The sequence below is a fragment of the Scyliorhinus torazame genome, chromosome 18, assembly GCF_047496885.1.
Source record: "Scyliorhinus torazame isolate Kashiwa2021f chromosome 18, sScyTor2.1, whole genome shotgun sequence".
NCBI classification, from domain to species: Eukaryota; Metazoa; Chordata; class Chondrichthyes; order Carcharhiniformes; family Scyliorhinidae; genus Scyliorhinus; species Scyliorhinus torazame.
The window spans coordinates 29,179,441-29,203,387 of NC_092724.1; the positions used below are offsets into that span (position 1 = coordinate 29,179,441).

The 23,947-nt window shown below is 46.0% G+C and overlaps 1 protein-coding gene across 1 annotated transcript; it reads right to left on the reverse strand.

The window, feature by feature from the left end:
• Positions 1-2,665: 2,665 nt before the first annotated feature.
• LOC140395089 (uncharacterized) lies at positions 2,666-23,302 on the reverse strand. The gene is made up of 4 exons (XM_072482475.1): positions 22,890-23,302; positions 10,445-10,646; positions 7,959-8,025; positions 2,666-4,245 (listed from the first exon to the last, which is right to left on the reverse strand). Exons 1-4 carry the CDS (start codon positions 23,216-23,218, stop codon positions 3,878-3,880), a joined length of 966 nt encoding a protein of 321 aa, XP_072338576.1. The 5' UTR covers positions 23,219-23,302; the 3' UTR covers positions 2,666-3,877.
• Between the last annotated feature and the right edge of the window lie 645 nt (positions 23,303-23,947).

Consider the following 23,947-nt stretch of genomic DNA (forward strand, 5'->3'; position numbering starts at 1 on the left):
ATGCCAATAAAAACTTTAAAAAGAATGGCTAATAGTGCAGATGCAACCAAGCAAACTACAAAGTGCTATTTTATCACTAATCTCTGCGTGGCCCACCATCAGTAGTATAATTTGGGTCTTTGTTGACCACCCTTTTCACTCTCCTGGGGCGAAATTCTCCGGAAACGGCGCGATGTCCGCCGACTGGCGCCCAAAACGGCGCAAATCAGACGGGCACCGCGCCGCCCCAAAGGTGCGGAATGCTCCGCATCTTTGGGGGCCGAGCCTCATGGCGCCGGACGAATTTCCCCTCCGCCAGCTGGCGGAAAAGACCTTTGGTGCCCCGCTGACAGCTTCCCACGCCTGCGCAGTGGAGGGAGTCTCTTCTGCCTCCGCCATGGTGGAGACCGTGGCGGAGGCGGAAGGGAAAGAGTGCCCCCACGGCACAGGCCCGCCCGCGGATCGGTGGGCCCCGATCGCGGGCCAGGCCACCGTGGGGGCACCCCCGGGGGCCAGATCGCCCTGCGCCCCCCCCAGGACCCCGGCCGCGCCGCCTTGTGCTGCCGGTAAGGTAGGTGGTTTAACTTACGCCGGCGGGACAGGCATTTTAGCGGCGGGACTTCAGCCCATCCGGGCCGGAGAATTGAGCGGGGGGGGGGGGGGGCCTGCCAACCTGCGCGGTGCGTTTCCTGCCCCCGCCGAATCTCTGGTGCCGGAGACCTCGGCAACCGGCGGGGGCGGGATTCACGCCAGCCCCCGGCGATTCTCTGACCCGGCGGGGGGTCGGAGAATCTCGCCCCTGATGCCAGTCGAAGGCCATTAGCTGAATTAAAGCAACAGAATTGATTATTTTGTGCACAGAATAACTTAATAGTTAACTGAAAGATGGCATCATATTCCTGCAAGGGCAAAACATAGTGAGTTTGCAAGTGGATGCAATGGTTGTAAACTTCCAAAATTCCGCTAGATTCTGTAAAGGTCCCAGCAGATTAGAAAACTGTCAATATCGAACCTCTATTCAGGAAAGAAGGAATTATATACAGCCTAGTAGCCTAATTCTGTCATTTGGAAAATGCTGGGATCCATTCTTTTGATAAGAGTGGAATCCATTATTAAGGAGCAGGACATTTACAAAATCATATAATCGGGCAGAGGAACATGGTTTTGTGAAAGGTAAATTGCATTTGACAAATTTATCAGGGTTCTTGAAAAATGTAATGAATAAAGTAGTTATGACCAATGTTAGAAATGCAGGTTGGTTTAAGACTAAACTAGGCCTTGCTTCAGAGTAGGGAATTGAGAGCGGAGGATGTTCATTGAACCTTGTACTTAAGAGCTGGGATTTTCCCCAGTTAGAGATGTTTCTCGCCAGGGAGAGGATCTAGAAGGGAAGAATGGGAACGAGGGTTTGCACTGAACTATACAATAAAACAGCCATGAATTTGGTAAATAGATGTTCACTTCTAAAACAACTGGTGGGTGTAGTGTTTTTGGATTTCAAAAAGCTTCTGATAAGCAGCCACATAAAAGGTTACTGCACAAGAAAACAGGTCATGGTACTTCGGAGGAGGCGGCAGGGGTGGCACCATGGCACAGTGGGGTTAGTACTGCTGCCTCACAGCACCAGGGTCCCGGGTTTGACTCCAACCTCGGGTGACAGTGTGGAGTTTGCACATTCACCCTGGGTTTCCTCCAGGTGCTCTGGTTTCCTCCCACAGGCCAAAGATGTGCAGGTTAGGTGGGGTTATGGAGATAGGGCGGGAGAGTTGCCGAGGTAGGGTGCTCTTTCGGAGGGTTGGTGCAGACTTGATGGGCCGAATGGCCTCCTTCTGCACTGCAGGCATTCTATGGATTTGATGGATGGAGGATTAGCTTACAGGAGACAGAGACAGGATAAGTGGGTTATTATTTAGTTGAAAAATCTGTGAACTGAGGTATTGTGCACAATTTTGGTCTCCTTACTCAAGGAGGCATCCAAGATTCTGAGGGGGCTTGACAGGGTAAGTGATGTGAGGATATTCCCTTCATGGGGAAAATCTAGAACAAGGGGGCACAGTTTAGAAATAAGGCGGCTCTCATTTAAAAGGAGGAATTTCTTCTCAGAGTGTCATTAGTCTTTGGAATTCTCTTACCCAGAAAGCAGTGGGGCTGGATCATTTGATATATTTAAAGCAAAGTTAAACAGATTTTTGAACTACGCCAGAGTCAAAAGATATGGGGGCAGGAAGGAGCGGGGCCGAATGGCCTACTTCTGCTGTTATTTCTTTTTATCTTATGTAAAAATTCTAAGATATGAAGGAAACAGAGTCAACGCCACATTACTATTCATCAAAGAAAGATTAAAATGCAATAATTATTGCCATTAAATAACCAAATGAACGTCATGATACAATATTTCATACAACCTGTTTCCATTCACCTATTAAAGAAAGACAAGGAATACACGGCAAAGGCATTTTTTGGAAGCGGTACATAATTGCATCACAGCAAATAGAAATAATTGTAACCTGCTGTTCTTGTTAAAATTGCCTAGAAACAATATAAAGTTGTTCCAATCTGTGTAATTAAAACTTCACCTTGGTTATTTGAGCTAGGTGATGTGTCAGAATTGTTTCAGAGTCACATTCTAAAATGAATCATTTAAGGAAAATGGCAACATTGAGATTTAAAAGACAAAATTCAAATGCACTTTCAGAGACAAGTATTTAATGAGTCAACATCTTATGAGGCAAGAATGCGCAATAGCACTCAACTTGGCAGTCTCTGTACGCAAGAATCATTACAATTATTCTGTATGGCATTTTGCAGAAGTACAATGGAAGAAAATCATCCTACATTCAATTTTGTAAAACCATTATGAATTTGGTGAGTTATGTACTGTGGTGAGCCACGTATGGCTACGTAAAGCTGTTGTATATATGTTCTACTGTTCTATTAGTATTGTTATCTCCACTGTTGTATTCACTTATTGTTATTGTTGTTCTGTTATTGGTTGTTGCTGTTGTACTGTTGGAATGTTATTATTGATGCTGCTGTTGGCTCCGCCTGTGGCTCCGCCCAGCTGTGGAGGTATAAAGCCTGTTGACCTGGGTCAGCCCTGCAGTGCGGGAGGAGCTACAGGTCGGCACATATTTACCTTATCAAAGCATTGGTTCACTGCTTCTCAGCGTCTCGACCGAATTGATGTCTATCATGTACTTTTTCAGTTAGTATTGATATTTTGCAATCATTTGTAGATAACGTTGAGACGAACATGAGGTCCATATCCCCTGACACCTATATTATGAACAATCTTGAACTACATTTTGATATGCAATTGGCAGTACAGACTTATGATTGAACAGGGACACACTGACCATAATATAAGATCTGTTCTCTAACTCTACAATCAGATAACCGGAATTATCTTGTGATTTTAAATTGTCCTGCAGAAGCTGCAACGACACATCCAGATCCACAACAGCATTGGAATAAAGGAAATTTGAGTGAACTATGAATGAATATTGTTCTCGGGGAAGAATTACAACTTTTTAAACAACCTTACATAAAGTAAAATTATTCAGTTGGACTAAAGTCTGCTTCAAGACAAGCTGTGGATTTAACAACAAACTTGAGAAATTTGATCATTTGAAAAAACGGACCCTGCTATTTTAACTTAATTTTAGGAGGGGCAACTAATAAAAGTTCAGCTTCACTGACTGTGTTGGCTCAATTTCCAAGGTGATATATATTAATTCTGTTCTACAATTTTCTCTCATCTCTTTTTGGGATGAGGAGAGGAGAAATAAATTAGGACCGACTGCTTTTTATCTTTCACCGTTTTTAAAATTACATTCAACCTTTTGTCACAATCTTGCACAGATTAGTTTTCCTGTGCCTAGAACATTTTGCACATCCATTACAAACACCACACTTTCTTCATGTATGCCTCTTTAAAACCGTAATCACTGACGTAGTACCCAACATCTGGGTGGCTCTTCAGGCTACGGGCAATAGAAGTGGTCTTAAAATATTCCAGAAACTGATGGGTTATATTCCGAATGCTTACAATTGTGTCCTCTAATGCAGGCAGCACTCCACTAACGTACTGCATCCAATCTGGAAGATTTATTTTCCACCATTCCTGGTCAGGATCAGGCAGAACGGTTGCATTTGATTCCAGTACACAGACCGAGTTCTTGTATAGTTCCTCAGAGAGCTCCAAAACATCTTTGCAGAACATCTCCAAACAGACCAGTGATTCCGGAAACACGCAGAATAAGGACTCTTGAAATGGAGAAAAAAGAAAGGATGTTTTTGACACATATCTATTACTATCTGTTGAAATTGAGGCGCAGGTTTGAGATTCCATTTCAACATGTATTGAAAATGCTTACGACGGGCTCTGGTCTATGGCTAAACCCATTATAAATTAGGTAGAATTTCGCTGTAGGAGTCTGTTATTCCTCAAAATGATGTTATAAAAGAGGTTTTCAGTCACAAAATAATGGGGAGGAATCTTACCAGAATTTGGCAAAGTGTTAGACTGGTGTGTAACTCTCCAGTTGTACAGCCCAATTTTCTCTCCAAACATTGAAAACAAAAGAGTGGCGCTGGCAAACGCGGCCACTCTGGTAGGGCGGCACACCAGAGCCGGCAACCGGCTCCACAGAGATTGAGGTGTCATCTTTAAAGGGTGATACGATCAGCGCTCCAGCTTAACAGCCACCAGCACGAATCATGAGATATCAGGGCTCTCTGCACCATGACATCCCATCATCAATCCCCCCCCACCACCCCCCTACATTGCAGCAGTATAGCCAGCACATTGCCCCCACCCACAGTGTCCACCCTCCCCTCCTCCTCACACATCAATGCACCCCCCCCCCCATGGGGCCTCCACTAGGGCCTGCCCCTGGCACTGCCGCCGGCACATGTTGGTACTGCCAGGATGGCACTGCAAGCTGGCACTGTGCCAATATGGCAGTGCCAATGTGTGCCTCAGGAACATGCCAGGGCACTGTCCAGGCATGTCCATCTCTTCCCGGGGGCTATACATGCACATACATATATATATGGGCCCGCCACATTGCCCGCACGCCCAACACAAGGCTCCCGAAACAAGTGCTCCACTTCGAGCTCCACAATGGCAAGCAATCACTAGGAGGGCAAGGTAAACGCTACAAGGGCACTCTGAAAGCCTCCCTGAATAAATGCAACATCTCATCATGTGGGAACCAGTTGCCTTAGAACAGACAAACTGAAGAAAAAGCATCCGCGAGGGCGCCAATCACCTCGAGCGTGGAGCACGCGGAGGCCAAGTGGAAACAGCAGAAAGAGAGCGCAAAATCCAGAGCATCCCACCCATCTCATCAAACACCACCTGCCAAACATGTGGCAGAGTCTGCGGATCCAGGATTGGACTATTCAACCACCGCAGAACCCACGTCCCCGGAGTGGAAGCAAGTCATCCTCAACCCTGAAGGACTGCCCCAAGAAAAAGAAGAAATACTTACCGCTGTGCCCCCAGAGGATCCCTTCGACTGCTTCTCGTCTGGTCAGACCTGTTGTGAACCTTACCGCCGTGATGTCAGTGAGGGGAGGGGGTTTAAATTGATGCAAATATCTTAAAATGAGGTTCACTCTCTTTGTGGGCTTAAACCTCATGACATTACCAGAAAGGGGTGGGGGAAATCGGGAAATGCGATCTCTCCACCAGGAATTGTGTTTCCCAATTCTCGCGGGCTTTTCCGCCTGCGCCGCCAATCCAGCGCACAGCTGGTGCGGGTTCGAAATCATAGCTGTTAACAGCGTGTTGAAAACAAATGTTCATGTCTGCAGGGTCTGGCTATCAATTGTTGATTGGGTGTAACCTGTAGAAGGAACTTTAGTTGTCGGATTAGTTGCCTTAATACCCTGTACTCCTTCTTACCTGGCTGCTTGACTATATTTCATGGCAATAGGCATTTGGCAAAGCATTAGGGATATATTAGCTTTATTTCAGTCAAGAAGTTCTGCATGTAATAGGCAGAAGGCCAGACTATGTAAACAAGTGCACAGCTGCACATTTTGCTGAGAGTAGACGATTATTATTGTCCTTAGGCTGGGAATTCAAGGCCTGTTGTTTAACGCTGCTCGCTTGTCTGTGTCTGGGCTTATCAAAGGAATGCCTCGTTTTTCCATAATATTGCTTATTAAACCATATAAAGTACTGCTATACTCTTGTAAGGTGGGGACAATTAGAAGGACGGTGGTCATTCTAACTCCCTCCACGAACTTCGTGTTATAATAAAAGACCTTTGCGAAACCTCGAAGTGTTGGCTAGTTTTTTCCACAACATAACCAAAGATCCCTTGTGATTGAGCGCAGGTAAGTCTAGAAGGTAATAAGTAATGTTTAAAACCAGGTGTAATTTAATGCCTACGGCTCTCCCAATCCTCCATTCACCCCAACCTGATTCTTCATTGCAGCCTGTGATGCACAGATATTTGATAATAATCTTTATTAGTGTCACAAGTAGGTTTACATTAACACTGCAATGAAATTACTTTGAAAATCCCCTAGTCGCCACACTCGGCACCTATTCATCCACACAGAGGGAGAATTCAGAATGTCCAATTCACCTAACAAGTACGTCTTTCGGGACTTGTGGGAGGAAACCGGAGGACCCGGAGGAAACCCACGCAGACATGGGAAGAACGTGCAAACTCCGTATAGACAGCGACCCAAGCCGGGAATCGAACCTGGGACCCGGGCGCTGTGAAGCAACAGTGCTAACCACTATGCTACAGTGATTATAAGTAGTTACTTTGCCCTGATTCAACCATTCCTTCCTCAGCTTTTCCAACACCCCCCACCCTTACACCCCACTAACATGGACATTGAACCCAACTCCTCCACTCCCACTCTAACTGGGTTCTCTAAATTGCCACCCCATCCAACACCCCCCTCCTTGCCACTTTACTTTCCCCATCTCTCTCTTTCCCAACCCAAAACTTCTAAACCCTATTCCCATCCCCTCCTCTCTCTATTGACTCCTGCCAACAAAGTTCACATTCTGGTCGACCAGCCTTAAGGTAGTCTTATTGCTTATCTCACAATTTGGAAAATCTGATCACTGTTCACTTTGGTGAGATGTCTGAAGACTGTTGGTTGCTCTGAGACTTGTACTACATCATGAGTCGGTGGTCATCAGAGGAAAACTGAAAAAAAAAGACATTCCAGGATGGGAGTCTCTGAGGAGTCCAGGTAGGCCTCGAAGCATCGGAGCCAGTATTTAAAATTTTCCTTTGCCTCCGGTGTCTGTGCTTCCAGGTTGAGCTTCTCTGGTTTTAGGCCTGCGTTCATCCTGATGGAGTTCAGCTTATTAAATTGTTGTGCCCTCAATAACGATGCTTAGAGAGTAAAACGGTAAAGAAGGCTTTAATAAGCTAAGAACTAGCCTGGTGCCAAGACGGGTGCTTACCGGGTGCTGCCCACAAGGCAGCCCCTTATATACGGCTCCCAGGTGGGCAGAGCCCCCCAGGGTTCCAAGCCTGGTCTTAAAGGGGACATCACCTTACATGATGATAAGGGTACAGTAATACAGTAACCATTCATCACACAGCGGTCAAGAAAATGGTGCAGAAATCAATGATTTGAACTCAACCCAAAGTATGATTAGTGTGGTCTGAAATCACCGCTGATTTGATGTGGCCCATGGGGCTGCTCATTCTGTTTGCCGGTCTCTCTTCTGTGCCTCATGGTCCCTGCGGAGCAAGAGACCGCATGTTCACTGCTACGCTTTGAGCTCTACAACTAGTAGGCATCACCAGACTCAGTGTTTGGATCTGGCATTTAATATTATTTGTGAAGGTAGTTGTTAGTTGTGCCCCTCTAAACAGGGGGCACTTTTTGTTCGTTTTTCTTTTGTTTCATGTCTCTGGAGAAACCAAACACCTCTTCATTTATTTAAAGAAAAGTCATTATGCTCTAAAGGAAAATAAATCAAATGAACGTACCGGCATTGGATTCGGAAATGCAGCTCCCAACAATCCGGCTTTCTTTGTTGTGCATATGTATTAATTCCTGTTGTGAATAATGAAGGAAAGATGCAAATTGTTTGTTGTATTCCTGTTTTTGTATTTGTCAGATTGCTGATAATAAAACCCCCTGTTTCAGTCGTTTACAATATGGGTTCTTCTCTTTCTGCTGACCTCTAGTTTACGAGATGCACAGGAACCTCCTACTGGTTCAGTCTTAGTCGGGACGTTTAACAGGAGAAAAGTACCCAGCTACTGACGACTGCTGGTTCATTAGCACTGAGGTTAACTATTTTGAGGACAATGGGGCAGGTGTGGGATTAAAATCACTGCAGCATGATGCTACTTTTATTGATGCAAATCAGCATCTCAGGTCCTCATCCCAGGCAAGCGGTGGGCCTAATAATGCAACTGTTGGATTCTGAGCATGGCTTCATGCATTGCTGCCATTTTAGCACTTTTTCATTGATGTCAATACCTGGTGCTCACCTCACCAGGAATTACAGATGCCAAGAAGTAGCAGGCTGAAAAAACTAAATGTTAAAAATCTCTTCTAAGCTCAAGGATAGGGCTTCCCCTACGCAGGGCTCCCTCTTTCCAGGCACCCCTACTCAACCACCCCCCACCTAACGGTACCTTCATTGCCTGGAGGCTGTTTTCACAGACACTGGCAGCAGCTGCCTGCTATACTCACCTGCTTTCATCTGTCTGCAGGGTCCTCAATGACACCAGGTTTAGCAGAGGAGTTAGGCCTAACTTATTTAAATAGGCCTTGAAATTGAAATGACCTCAGCCTCATTCAGCACATCTGTCCCCAGTTACATTTGGGCCAAAATAACGGAACACAAATTCACAATGTAAGCAAAAATTTAAAGTAATGGATGACCACTTGGGCAGTGTGAGGAAACAGGGAGGAATGAACAGATCTGGTCTACCTCCTAATAATTTGTTATATAGTGGTATTGGTAGAAGAATAGACCTGTCAGCAATGGGCTGACAGTGACTGGGCAATGTTGCATAAAATGGCAGCAGGGCGCAAACAAATTTGAGTGGGGAACCACTTAAAATATGATTTTGACTCAGATGAAGAGAGGACTCTGGAGATTCTAAGTGTGTATGTCATATGGAATGTGGCCAAAAATCTCTCAAACCCGTGGACAATATCCTTTGTTTCGCATTTTTAATTCCCTTAATCACAGTCACATTTCACAATTAGGACCACAGTATATTATAGTTGTTTCAATTTTTCAGGGGACATTACAGCCAATATTCTAGATCTTCTTCTGCTCATATAATAATAACAATAATCTTTTTTGTCACAAGTAGGCATACATTAACACTGCAATGAAGTTACTGTGAAAAGCGCCTAGTTGTCAAATTCCGCCGCTTGTTCGGGTACACAGAGGGAGAATTCAGAATGTCCAAATTACCTAACAGCCCGACTTTCGGGACTTGTGGGAGGAAACCGGCGCACCCGGAGGAAACCCATGCAGACACAGGGAGAACGTGCAGACTCCGCACAGAGTTTGACCCAAGACGGGAATCGAACTTGGGACTTTGGCACTGTGAAGCCACAGTGCTAACCATGCACTACCATGCCGCTCATATAAGTTTGCAACAGGAGAAATTGGCAGAGTTCAATGTCGAGACTCAATCCCCATATCATGCGTTCCAAAGCATAAACACAGATCTATCCACTCTCTGGTGTAATTGAAACTAGTGGGCGCACAGTAGTTTACTAAGAAAGTTACACTACTAACATCAATATCCTTCAAAGTGAATCCCACCACATGTTGACTAAAAGTTGCTGTTATCCAAAAGAAATTGACTTCTATAAAATATAAAATCTTCAAGGTAGGAAAAGACCAGTTGGTCTATTCAGTGGGTATGCCTTTATGCATCAGGTCAATAGACTCCCTACCCACCAGGTACCATTTCTCAAGTTAGTGAGATACAGGACTTAGTAAACAGCAAGTGTCAAGAGGAGAAAATACTGGTGGAATTCAAGGACCTGCTGGCTGGAGAGACAATTTAAAGGCTCCAGTTACTCCTAAGCCTTCGGATTTGTATCTGATGAGCTTGTCAATAAATGCGACTTCTTTGCTCAGCATCAGTAGTTTATGCAGCCATTTGAGAGTGTACCATTAGCATTCTAAACAGTATCTATGAAGGAGTTCACACCTATGTGACAATGGATTACCACTTGGCCAAGCTACACATAACCATGGAGAAGGCAGCTCCTCCAAAGTTCTTGGTAGCGAGGAGTCTTCAAACCTAAATTTAGCCAAATTATTAATGATTAACAATCTAGAGTGAATTGTCTTTACTGCATTCCCCATGTTAGCAACAGATTGTAATTAAATCCTTGCTATCAGAAATTATGAATATAATTGGAATTTGTAAAAAGCAATATATTTATATAGAAACAAATTTAATACAAAGATTGACAGTGATACGTTTCTTACCTCAGTGGTGACTGCTGCATGCCGTAGATTTTTCTTTTGTAAATATATAAATTCTGAGATAAACTTCACATGTTGCTGCTCAATAGAATTCAGTTCAATTTCCGTCACATCTTTTCGATGGAGCTCATATACTTTTCCGCTCCACTTCCGCTGAAGTGTAGTAATGCTGTTGGTAGCTTCTGCAGACTCTGTACCATTCCATCTATATACAGCAATAGAAAATGGCTTCCAATTTCAGAAAGATTAACAGCTGGGTGGTTGGAATATTTCTATCCTATTTCATTGATGTGAAGATAACTTTGCTTCTTTCAGCCACACTTTATATCCTTTACTCTCAGTGCTAATTATATGAAGAATGAATGATTGAACAACGTTTTCAGTCAAAAGTTCCAGCAACTTTTATTTGATTTTGTTTGAGGTTTCCAGAGAATGGGCTATTGCCAGGCATCAAGATCCACATGGGGCTTAGAAGAGCACTCCTGCTCCACAAACCTTTTTTTTAAAAACACTCTTGGGAGAGGTTTTCAATTGGTTTCGTTGAGGACGGCTGATTAGGCCTCTCAATGCCTGGAGAAAGGAGACTGGGATGTACTATGCATAATTCACAGTTCTTCTGGAAAGTTACAGGGAGCGAACAAATGGAGACCATGTGTTCACGACGTGAAACGGGCCTGGGTATGACCGATTCTGTTCCCCACAGGGGCCAGCACAGAGCTGGAGCGGTTCACGCCGCTCCAGCCTCCCTTCCCGGCGCCAAATGGGTGCCGCGCCAACCCACGCATGCGCAGTTGGGCCGCACCAACCTGCACATGTGCGGGGAACTTCGGCGCGCCGGCCCCGACTCAACATGGCGTCGGTGTTCAGGGGCCGGCCGCGCAGGAAAGTAGGCCCCGCGGGGGGGGGGGGGGGGGGGGAAAGAGGCTGGCCCGCCAATCGGTGGGCGCCGATCGCGGGCCAAACCCCACCAGAGGCCCCCACCCGGTGAAGGATCGCTTTTCCCCGCCCCACAGGCTGTCTCCCCGACCCTTTGCGCAGAGTTCCCGCCGGCAGCGACCAGCGGTGAACTGCACCGGCGGGACTCTGTCGTATCCGGGCGGCCGTTCGGCCCATCTGGGCCGGAGAATCGGTGGCCCCACCGATTCCAGTGGCCCGCGGCCGCCAACCGCGCTGGCGCAAATGTCGACGATTCCCCGCACCTCGGAAAATCGCCCGTCGGCGTCGGGGCGTCGTGGCGCGGTTGCGCCGATTCCCCGGCCTCGGAGAATCGCCCCCACAGTTGTGATTCTAATACCAGCGAAGGACCCTCAATTGGATTTTAAACCACACCTTCCCAACATTTTGGGCAGGAATGTGGGAGCTCATTCAAAACCTGCCTGAAAGCTGTTTCACTCAGCGTCGCCCAGAATTTGAATTGCTGGTCGCCTATTCCTCAACTGGTAAACTGACACCTGGGCTGGGATTCTCCCCTACCCGGCGGGGTGGGGGGTCCTGGCGGGATGGAGTGGCTGGAACCACTCCCGCGTCGGCCGCCCCAAAAGGTGCGGATTTCTCCGCACCATTAGGGGCCAAGCCCTCACTGTGAGGGGCAAGGCCCGCGCCGGAGTGGTTGGCGTGCCGCCGGCTGGCGGGAAAGGTCTTTGGCGCCACGCCAGCCGGGGCCGAAAGGGCTTCGCCAGGCGGCGGAAGTCCGCGCATGCGCGGGAGCGTCAGCGGCCGCTGACGTCATCCTCGCGCATGTGCGGGGTGGGGGGGGGCGAGTGTCTCTTATGCGTCGGCCATCGCGGAGGCTGTGGCCGAGGCGGAGGGAAAAGAGTGCCCCCACTGCATAGGCCTGCCCATGGATTGGTGGGCCCCGATCGCGGATCAGATCGCCCTGCGCCCCCCCCCCCCACCCCAGGACCCCGGAGCTCGCCCGCGCGCCTCATCCCGCCAGTAAGAGAGGTGGTTTGATTCTCGCCGGCGGGACAGGCATGACAGCAGCAGGACTTCGGCCCATCGCAGGCCGGAGAATCGCCGGGGGGGGGGGCCGCCGGCCGGCGCGATTCCCGCCCCCGCCGAATATCCGGTGCCGGAGAATTTGGCAACCGGCGGGGGCGGGATTCACGCCAGCTCCCAGCGATTCTCCGACCGGCGGGGGGGTCGGAGTATCCCGCCCCTGGTATTCATAAGACTCCTCCATAATTGTGACCAACACTTAAGTGCATAATTGAGGGATAGTGTCTTGCTGATGTTGCTATTTTTCAGATGAGACGAAGGTCAATCAATGTTTATAGGAAGAAGGAATTAATGGCATAATTTGAAGAAAAAAAGGACAGTTTATTCCTCAACCAACATCAGCAAAACAGAATAACTGGCCAGTTATACCATTGTCGATAGTGAGATCTTGCTGTGTGAAAAACAACCGCCTCATTTGCCTACAGAAGAACTGTAAGGCAAATCAAAATTATTTACCTCCAAACCCGTGACCTCTACCACTGACATGGTTAAGGCAGCCGATATATTGCAACACCAGCACCTGCAAAAAACCCTCCAAATCACACACCATCCTGACTCAGAACTATATCCGTGTCCACATTGGAACTCCCTTCCTACCAGCACTGTGGGTGTACCTGCATCTGATGGGCACCAATAGTTCAAGAAGAGAACTCACCTCCACCTTCTCAAGGGCAATTAGGGATGGACAAGAAATGCTCACCTAGCCAGCAACATTCAAATTCCATGAAAGAATAAATAATAATTTGGTTGCAAATAACTTTGGAATGTGGTGGAAGACATGATGTAAATGTAAGTCACTTCTTTCTAAAAGCAAATAAAGCATAAATCCAAACAAGGCAAATTATACCCCTAATTCAGAAGAGGTCTGAGAACAGTGTGAAAATAGTAATTGTATACTTTTTAGAAAATTATTTGAAGTTGTACTATTGTAAAGAGATGGGCACAATGGGTGAGTCATTTTCTTTCTTATTTAATTAAGTTTGGAGGCCTTGATTAAGTTCTCTTGTCCTACACCACCTTGCACTGTATTGCATCTTACAATTGAAATTATTATTGTGTTAACTTTGATATGTTCTCTCTCAAATCTACTTATTTCAACAAGAAAATGGAACATGAACAAGCCGTTTGGCCCCTCGGGCCTGCTTCTCCATTCAGTAAGTTCATGGGCGAGATGCTCCATTCCCCAATGCCGATTTCGTAATCAGCGATCAGGCGAAGAATCCCTTTTGACCCCGAAATCGGGGGCGGCGCCTGTTTGTCGCAGGTTTCATATGCTCCGCCCTCTCCTAAATGGCATCATCGTGGCGTGCGCTGCACGCCGTTGGGACGACCTCAGCGCGTCACCTGAAGGCCCTCCCCCGATGGGCACGGTTCACTTCTGGTCTCAGCTGTGCGGGAATCCTGCGTGGTGACTGCGGACTGTGTCCGGCGCTGCCATAGTCGGGCGGGGGGGGGGGGGGGGCATGCTGCTGGGTGGGAGGGCTTCCGCGAGGGCTGTGGGGCTTGGTCAGGGGGTGGCCCAAGAGGCACTATCTGGCAGGTCGGGTCCGCGTACGGCTGGTCGCGTTTTATGGCGCGACAGCTGCAAGTCGCCGCCGTGCAGATGACGGCTACCGACCCGGCCATTCTCCGGACATTTATTTTGTGGAGGCCGGGAGTATTCATTTCATGGAGGCTGCTAGCCCCTCACCGGTCGCAGCATCGGTGAGGGGGCACCCGCCAATATTTTCCATGTAAAATGCCACAGAATCTGGCCCCGTAGCTTGAGCCCCACACACCTTGGTTCCCATGGAGTGCAAATGTTTGTTGATTTCATTGGACATTACAGAATGCCATGTTCTTGTTTCATTCAGTGATTACAATCTTACCTTATCATAATGCCATCTCAATTCTTGTTTTACGGTTTAATGAAATGAAGCCTTGTGTGTGTGTTTATTATAATCATGCCAGGCTGATTGTTGCTGTGACAAACTACATCAGATGGTAAATAATGATATGACTACACAAAACATTTGAGCGATCTAAGCAACATTTGAAAAAGCAAGTGGATGGTAACTCTAGTGAACAAAAGCGGTTTATTCCATTGAAGGGTCGAGAATATCAGGTACTTTATTGAAATATGATACAGATCAAAAATGGAAAGAAAATAGCCTCAACAAGTTCACTTGTGTTGATAACAAACAGGGTGACGTCAGATGGTCAGCTTCCCAAGCTCATGTTACATGACAACAACTTTATCTAGGCCATTGCCTTGGGGACATTGAATTAGCCTGAAAAGATAAGAAAGGTGCCCGTCTATTCAAGTGGTTGGATAAAATGGAGAAAGGGCTCATCAGCAAGGAAAGAGATTGGGATGCTATTGTCAGGCCCAGTGAATGTCAAAAAAGTCAACCCGAGCTGTTTTAATCATTCACCCTTTAGACAAATGTATTGTACTCAATGGAAAAATGGCTTCAGAGAAAAGATGCTGGCGAGCGATGAACTGGGGGGAAATTGAAAAACTTGAATAATAGCATTCAATACATTCCTAAGCAAGAATTGGAATTACTTTATTGTAAGGTAAGCTGAAGTACGACATTTCTATTGTACAAAATAAGAAATTAATTATTTACATATTTCTCTTACGAGAAAAGATCAAAAGATAAAATGAAGCTAATTCTAGGTGGAAGTTGCAATACCGTGGAAAGTACTCTATCAAAAAATAGATTTCTACATATTTTAACATGGAAGATTTGATACTATTGAAATTGGCAGAATTAATTCCAAAACCTATATATCATTTACTACTATTGAAATTGGCAGAATGAATTCCAAAACCTATATATCATTTACTACAGAGTATCCGCTTCATATAAAGATATATATATATTTTTTAAATCACTTGTTAAAAAAGTAAACAATTCCTATTTTGACAAAATAAACAACTCCCAGGTTGTTTTTCTGTTAAGCAGAGTTAACATGAAAATCATTTAGTTGAATTACTTTTACCATTTTCAGTAGGTAATGCTAGTTCTAAGCATAAAGTATTAAACAACAGAAATACCATCTCCCTGAATTTAATAGTAAATTTGTCGCATATACAGAGTGATGCATTTATGTACAGTGTGGTGTAGCCTCCTTCTTAAAGTCAATTTTAATTTGTCAAAGATTAATTTCAATGGATGACAGGCCAAGTGATTTCCTGACAAACTTTCCCTATGAATATTGATTAGGGAGTCCGCTTTTACCCTGTTAGCTTGGATCTATTTTTGTACTGAGTACTTAGAGAAAGCTGGGAATATCTAAGTATGTCATTATACTGCACTGTCATCTGGAACCAATAGATATTGCAGCTGGTGACTAGCACTATTAAAGGTTGAATTTTGTTGGGGTGATTGGAGCCCTGATGCTGGGCCATAAAATCAGGAGAAACCCAGCCTCAGCTGTTTGGGAGACACCCAACTTAATTTTTTGGTTCTCAGGCAATTAAGCGGCTGGAGCTGGGGTTTCCATCCCTTTAAAAGGTAGGGTACCGCCGCCAAAAGCTGCCATTCAATCCGAGGACCGGCAACACTTTGTTCTCAACAATGCCACCAGGCATGGTGGCGACTAGTGGGACTACAGTTGTCAAAAAATGGATGTCAAACTCCCCACAGATAAGTGGAGCCAGGTGGGGGGTCACCGGGGCCAATCAGGAAGGCCCCGATGATAGGGGCTGCAGTGGGAGTGTCCGGGAAGGGGTCCTTCTGTGGGAAAAGCCTTTGCCACCAGGAACCCCTCTTTGACACACAGAGTGCCGATCAGGAGAGCCCACCCAAGCCCATTTGGAGGCAGCCAGGTTTTATTGCGGAGCCCCCCTTCACGTGATGGGAGATCCACCACCCACTGCTAAAAGCCCAGCGGTGGTGGGAAGAGGCCCTTAAGCCCCCATTGCAGGTAGAATTCCAGAGTGTCAGGAAAGCAAGAGGCACACCCACCATTCCTTCATCATTTTATGGTTCGCCTACCAACCGCCTTCCAGCAAATAAATAGAGGCCTCCAAGTGCAGAACAGTCCTTTAGAGGTTATATATAAATGTTAAAGCGCATATAGGTTGAACTCTACACAACTGATTTAGCACACTGGGCTAAATAGCTGGCTTTTAAAGCAGACCAAGGCAGGCCAGCAGCATGGTTCAATACCCGTACCAGCGTCCCCGAACAGGCGCCGGAATGTGGCGACTAAGGGCTTTTCACAGTAAATTCATTTGAAGCCTACTTGTGACAATAAGTGATTTTCATTTTCATTTCATTTCACTATAATTATGCTGTGTACAGCCTCAAGCATAAGGGCTGAGTGAGATTCCTCGGGTGGGTATATCTCTCAGCCTTGTTACATTATAGAGTCATAGAATCAGGGGATCCTTACAGTGGATAAGCAGGCCATTTGGCCCATCAAGTCTGCAATGACCCTCTGAAAGAGTACCCTACTTAGGCCCACTCTCTGTCCTATCCCCTTAACCTCGCCTAACCTTTGGATACTAAGGGGCAATTTATCATGGCCAATCCACCAAATCTACACATCTTTGGACTGTGGGAGGAAACCGGAGCACCCGGAGGAAACTTGTGAGACTTCTTACTGTGCTCACCTAAGTCCAACGCCGGCATCTCCACATCATGGGTAATGGCAGTTTGCATACGAACCAAAGTCATTTGTAATTGCTCCCATTGTAACTTCACATGCCAGTTAGTTCATCCCACTCTGAACCAGACTGTGAACAGACCTGGCATTATGGGCTGAGGGTTGAATTTTAAACTTTACATCCTGTCCATTCCTTTCACCTTTGCCTCTCATTTCCGCCTCTGTCTCAGACCCATCCTTTCCACTCTGTCATCTCTACTGGACCATTTCAATACCTCCTCTGCTGGCTTTCCATCCTGCACCCTCTACCAATTCCAACTTTTTTCAACATTCTATCACATAAATCCTTTTCAGACTACGGGTCATTCATCATTTCAACCTCTCCCTTTTTCTAACTAAACTATATTGATTCCTGATCCCCCAGAGTACCAAGTATCAAATCCCCATCGTTGAGTTCCAAATCCCTTTACAGTGACTCTGATATTCCTTGCAACCAGGGAACACCATTACCTGCCAGTTTCCTCTCTAAGTCACACACTATTCTTACTTGGAAACACATTGCCGTTCCTTCTCTGCCACTGGGTGAAAATCATCAAACTCCCTTCAAGATGGCACGGTCGGTGCATTGACACCAAATTAACTGCAGAGGTTCGAGAAGGCAGCTCACCACCATCTTCTTAAGGGCGTTGGGAATAATTGGCCTTGCCAATGACACCCACATCTAATGAACAAATAACAGAAAGCGACCTTCAACTTTATATCCCCTTTTGCATCTTAAGCTCCTGTGGCAATGGCCTTTTCCCCAAAGGACACAGATTTATGGTGGATGGCAAAGAAAGCAGAGACGATGTGAGGATTTTTTTCTGCATTGCAACTTCTTGCGATCTGGATCACATGGTATGAAAGGGTGGTGGGAGCAGATTCATAATGACTTTCAAAGGGGAAAAATGTATGGCTTTCCTCTTTCAACCCACCTCCTGCTGTGATGTACTGTTCTCTCATTCCACAATTCAGAAACGCGGACGAAGCAAGAAAGATCCTAAATTAATCACGTAATCCAAAGTTAAATCAACAAGAAAATTGATTTTGTAAAATCTATTGGAGACGAGTGGGAAGCGCTGGGAAACTTTGGAAATGTGGTAAGGGAGGAAAAGTGGAATCATGAAATAAACAAGATTGCAGACAGTGAACATGATGGGCGTGATTTAATGAAAAAAAGAGTCCAATTTTCGGTGCGAATAGTGGGGTGTTTCTCCGAGCCTGCAGCACCAAGAAAGACCCCACTATCAAACGGGACTTTTTTCATGCACTCCATGAAACTCAAGCACAGAAATCTCGGCTGACACTCCAGTGTAATACTGAGGGAGTGCTGCATCATTGGAGATGCCATCCTTCAGATGAGCCAATAAATGGAAGCCCCGCCTACTCTCTCAGAAAGAGGTAAAATATCCCAGGTGCTATTTCCAAGTAGAGCAAGAGAGTTGTCCCTGGTGGTCTGGCTATTTATCCCTCAATCAACATAATAAAAATAAATTAGTTGCTCATTATCACATTGCTGTCTGTAGGGGCTTTCTGGATGCAAATCGGTTGTTGTGGTTCTACATTACAGAGAATGACTGCACTTCACTAGAACTCCATTGGCTGCAAAGTACTTTGAAAGATGCTGTGTAAATGCAAGCTCCCCCCACCCCCCTCTTGTTTTCTGGCCTAGTCAAACTAGTGAAAAACAAGTTTGACACCAACATTCAGAATTATTTGTTACATGTAAACAATAATTAAAGATTAGGAAAAGTGAAAAGCTGGAGTATATTCTGAGAGTCCATAGATTTTTCTCTACATAGTTGAACTAGGATTGGCCTTTCTTATTTAAATGTATCTTGTGAGCTCACATAATCTTAGGAGGCAAAGCTCTGCCTGATTTAATATACATTATATGGCAAACGTTTAGGAATATAGAAAGTCAGAGATCTGGGCGTTCAGGTCCAGAGATCTTTGAATGGGCAACACAAGTGGACAAGGTAGTCATGAAAGCATACAGGAGTGCTTGCCTTCATTGGACAGGGCATCGAGTATGAAAACTGTCAAGTCATGCTACAGTTGTATAGAATGTTGGTAAGGCCGCACTTGGAATATTGTGCACAATTCTGGTCGCCACACTACCAGAAGAATGTGTAGGATTTGGAGAGGGTGCAGAGGAGGTTTACCAGGATATTGCCTGGTCTGGAGGGTGTTAGCCATGTGGCGAGGCTGAATAGACTTGGACTGTTTTCATTAGAACGACGAAGGGGCGACCTGATAGAGGTCTACAAGATTATGAGGGGCATGGATAGAGTGGATGGGCAGGCAATCTTTGCCAAGGTGGATGGGTCAGTCACTAGGGGGCATAAGTTTAGAGGAGATAAGCGCGGCAGGTTTTTTTTACACAGAGGGTGATGAATACCTGGAATACGCTGCCAGGGGAGGTTGTGGAAGCAGATACATTAACGGCGTTCAAAAGGCATCTCGACAAATACATGGAGAGGATGGGTATAGAGCGATACGGCACTAGGAAGTGCTGAGGGTATTAGCCAAGGGTGGTATCATGACCGGTACAGGCTTGGAGGGGTGAAGGGCCTGTTCCTGTGCTGTATTGTTCTTTATTCACTCCAAAATGTATTGAGTGCGAACCTAAATAACTTACCCTTCTTCATCAACATTTGATGGTTGATTTTCATGGTTGATAGTTCCAGCGCAGGCCTGTTGGAGGTTGTCCCCTGGGACATTTGATCTACAAAATATTTGTACTCCTTTCTATCATTTACTCAGACATTTATATCCAGCCCTTTTTAAAAAGTGAACTCATAAAGCCCATGTTAACTATTGCTATTAAGATGTTATTCCATCTAACCATTCGTCTGAAGCAACACTTACTGCCAGTTTTAATCTCATTTGAAGAAGCTTGTTAACTTGGAAGGAAAAATAGAAAATTACAGACGATTTTTCAAATAATAAAAATGCAGGTTCATATTTCAGGTGCATAGCTAACTTCAGATCAGTTCTAAAGAGATGTATTCATCTGAAACAATTTCACCTTAGATACTGACGAACTCTTGTTTTTGCTGTACTTATTCAGATTCACATTTTTAATTTTATACTTTTAATTCTGTAACATTTACAATTGCTCAGTTTACAAAGCAGTCCATATCAGGGTGACCCCATCCTTTATTTTACCCCCGTATTTGAAGCCACAGTAAGATGTCCCAAACTGCATGATGCCGCGACCATGATTGGCTTGTAACTTGGACCTTTAAATTTTGTTCGGCCACCATACAACACCCCTCCACCCCGATATAGCTACACCCCCACAGCTCTGGAACCCTGGACCCCCCACCATGGTAGGCTGTCCATTAACTGCCGCCTCATAGCGCCAGGGGTTCAATTGTGACCTTGGGTGACTGTCCGTGTGGAGTTTCCACTTTCTCCCAGTGTCTGAGTGGGTTTCCTCCCACATTCCAAAGATGTGCAGGTTCGGTGGAGCGGCCCTGTTAAATTGCCCGGTAGTCTCCAAAGATGTGCAGGTTAACTGGGATTACGGGGTTAGGGCAGGGGACTGGGCCTAGGTAGGGTGCTCTTTCGGAGGTTCTGTGCAGACTCAATGGGCCGAATGATGTCCTTCTGCACTGTAGGGATTCTATAGATTCTATGAACTTACTCCATGAGAGTTGGTCACCCTGATCCATGTCAACATACAGCAGAATGCAAGCTTGGGCTGACAGGTGGCAAGCAATATTTGTGACTCATTGAGGTTTTCACCTCAAGTGTTGTAGCTTGTAGGGCTGTGGACCCAATGCTAGAAAGCGGGATGAGGTTCGATGATTGGTTTTTTGAACAAAGGAGGGCAAAGTGGCCTATTTTCTATACTGCAAACTTTCTATGATAAGCCAGGATCATACTGAAAGGCGAAGCAGTCTCGAGGGGCCGAATGGCCGACTCCTGCTCCCATTTCTTATGGTCTTATAGGCGGCAGGCATTGGCAATTTCTATGACAATGTTTGACTTCCCCCATTCAGGATAATGTTCTTCTTCTATATTTATCTGGAGCTGAGATGCAGATTTCGAGCATTTGATAATGAATAGTTCAATAGAGCAAGCACAAAATAACTGATTTTTTTTTGGGGGGGGGGGGGGGGTGGTTAGAGCAGCTCCGATCTGCACAGAGAGTCAAAAATATCTCTCACGTGTACAAGAAGTCGCAAGCTGCAGGAATGAGTCAAACACATCACACCAATAAAATCAGCTCAGGAATGTTACAATACACCCGTCACCTGAACCCGCTAAATGTTATAGCGCCGTTCAATGTGAAATCCTAAAAATAATCCACAAACGTCCACAAATACAGTCACTGGGAGCTGGGGACTGTCTGCTCTTCTTGGTGTTCGGATGAGGAACAATCATCTAACTGCACCTCTCAGAACAGGAAACATGAAAAGACTTGACAAGTTGGCAATAACAACAGCCCACGATCAATATCAGTAATCATTTGGATCAGGTTTTCCAATCAGGTATCATTGGAAAGTTCAGACCAGAATGGGCTATTACAGAGCCTTGGCGCTGCGTTTATGAGGATTTACTAAATACTGCGTACAGGTTATTAACAACTAGGTCACCTCTTCCACAGCAGGCGTATTGACCCCATTCGATACCCTCCGTCAAGGCTGAACTCCTGACCTCCATGTGATCAGCCAGGTATTCTCTAATTAACACAGTTTTGAACAATGAATTAATTTACAGTCGTAAGGTTTCCTAATTTAAGTAGTTGGTAGCCCTGACTCCTATTAAGTATTTCAAAATTCGCCATCGATAGCAAGGCCATTGTTTTGAGTCATATGGACTTAAAACATTAACTTTTGTTTCTCTCTCCAAAGATGCTGCCAGACCTGCTGAGTTTATCCGTTTTCAGCATTTTCCGTTTTTATTTCCGATTTACAGTATCATTTACCACAACTTTCTTAATGGTTTGGAGATATATCCCCTGCTGCACCCCCTGACACTTGTCGTTTTACATAACCCCGTCTCCTCAGATCAGGAGCGTGCATGTCAGAGAAAGGGGGAATCATTTTGTGTGTGTGTGTGTGTGAGAGAAAAAAAACTGACCAAAATGAAGCACTAGAAACTTTTCAACCCTTATTTTGGTGGGAACAGATACAAGAGGCATGCAGGATATTGTGACCACATGCACTTCAATGCAAAGGGACTTCACGTTGACCAGGGGGAGAATCTGTTGCGGTTTCCAAATGTCACATCCCTTCCAAACTCTGCTCAATATGAATGAAAAGCAAGCAATAAATGCTGGACAATCTCAGCAGGTCTGACAGCATCTGAGGAGCGAGGAGGGAGCTGGCTTTTGGAGTCTGGGGTGACTCTTTGCCAAAGCTTGAGAGAACACTGGAGAGATTTTAAAATGCAACCCCCCCCCCCCCCCCCAATTCACCTAGATTCCGGAATGCATCCTTTCCCTGTGAGTCAGGCCATTCTATAAAATCTTGCGTAAGGGCAGCACGGTGGCGCCGAGGTCCCAGGTTCGATCCCGGCTCTGGGTCACTGTCCGTGTGGAGTTTGCACTTTCTCCCCGTGTTTGCGTGGGTTTCGCCCCCACAACCCAAAGGTATGCAAGGTAAATTGAACAAGCTATATTGCCCCTTAATTGGGAAAAATAAATTGGCTACTCTAAAACAATTTTTTAAAAGAAAATCTTATGTGCACGTCTCGAAAGACACATGGCAACAACAAAAAAAAAGGACTCCGAAGTAAACAGCTTTAAATCTTCAAGACATTCTAGAAAATCTTTTGTCAATGGCTCGAAAAGCTTCACCTTCTGTACAGATTGACGATGTCGTTCAGCGCGTCAGCCCATTTCCACCGGTAGTACAGCAGCAAGATATTCGAAGGTCGGCTGATCCACTGCCTGGATGCATTTCCGATGGACTTCAGCAGGATGGCAGCATCCCTCCTGGCCGCGTTCAGCAGGGCTTCGTGGCTTCCGATTAAATCCACCGACCAAAGCGCGCGGTGCCGCTTGTTGGGGCTGCTGCCCTGCTGCCACATGCCTGGATGGAGTCCATCCGGCAGAAGTGCCGAGACTCTGGAGTAGCCGCCCAGCCGCTGCAGCTCGCCCATCCCCGGCCCCGCTTTCAGCAACATGTCCCCTGACGTCACAGTGATGGGCTTGCTGCCTGAAAGGATTTATTTTTCTCTCTCTTGAAAAACTCAACCCCCGCCGAGTTACTAATATAGAAACGGTGTCATGGCAACAGCAGCAGCAAGACCCGCCAATGTAGGGCGGCTGTCAGGAGAGTCGTCTATTACAAGATTGCACCCCCTCCCCCCCCCGGCAAAGTATCCCCTTTCCCGAAGTAAGGCGAGAAGTGGAGCGGACAGAACCTTCCAAATGCACAAATCCCAAAAACTTACAACCTTTCTACGGGGCAATATGATGCCAGCAAGTGTGTCATCCTGCCCACAAGCAAACAAGTTTAATATTGGTATAATAATCTTCTTCGTGTCACAAGTAGGCTTACATTAACGCTGCAATGAAGTTACTGTGAAAATCCCCTAGTTATAGAATTTACAGTGCAGAAGGAGGTCATTCGGCCCATCGAGTCTGCACCGGCCCTTGGAAAGAGCACCTGACCCAAGCCCACACCTCCACCCTATCCCCATAACCCAGTAACCCCACCCAAAACTAAGGGCAATTTTGGACACTAAGGGCAATTTATCACGGCCAATCCACCTAACCTGCACATCTTTGGACTGTGGGAGGAAACCGGAGCACCCAGAGGAAACCCACGCACACACGGGGAGAACATGCAGTCTCCTCACAGACAGTGACCAAGCCGGGAATTGAACCTGGGACCCTGGAACTGTGAAGCA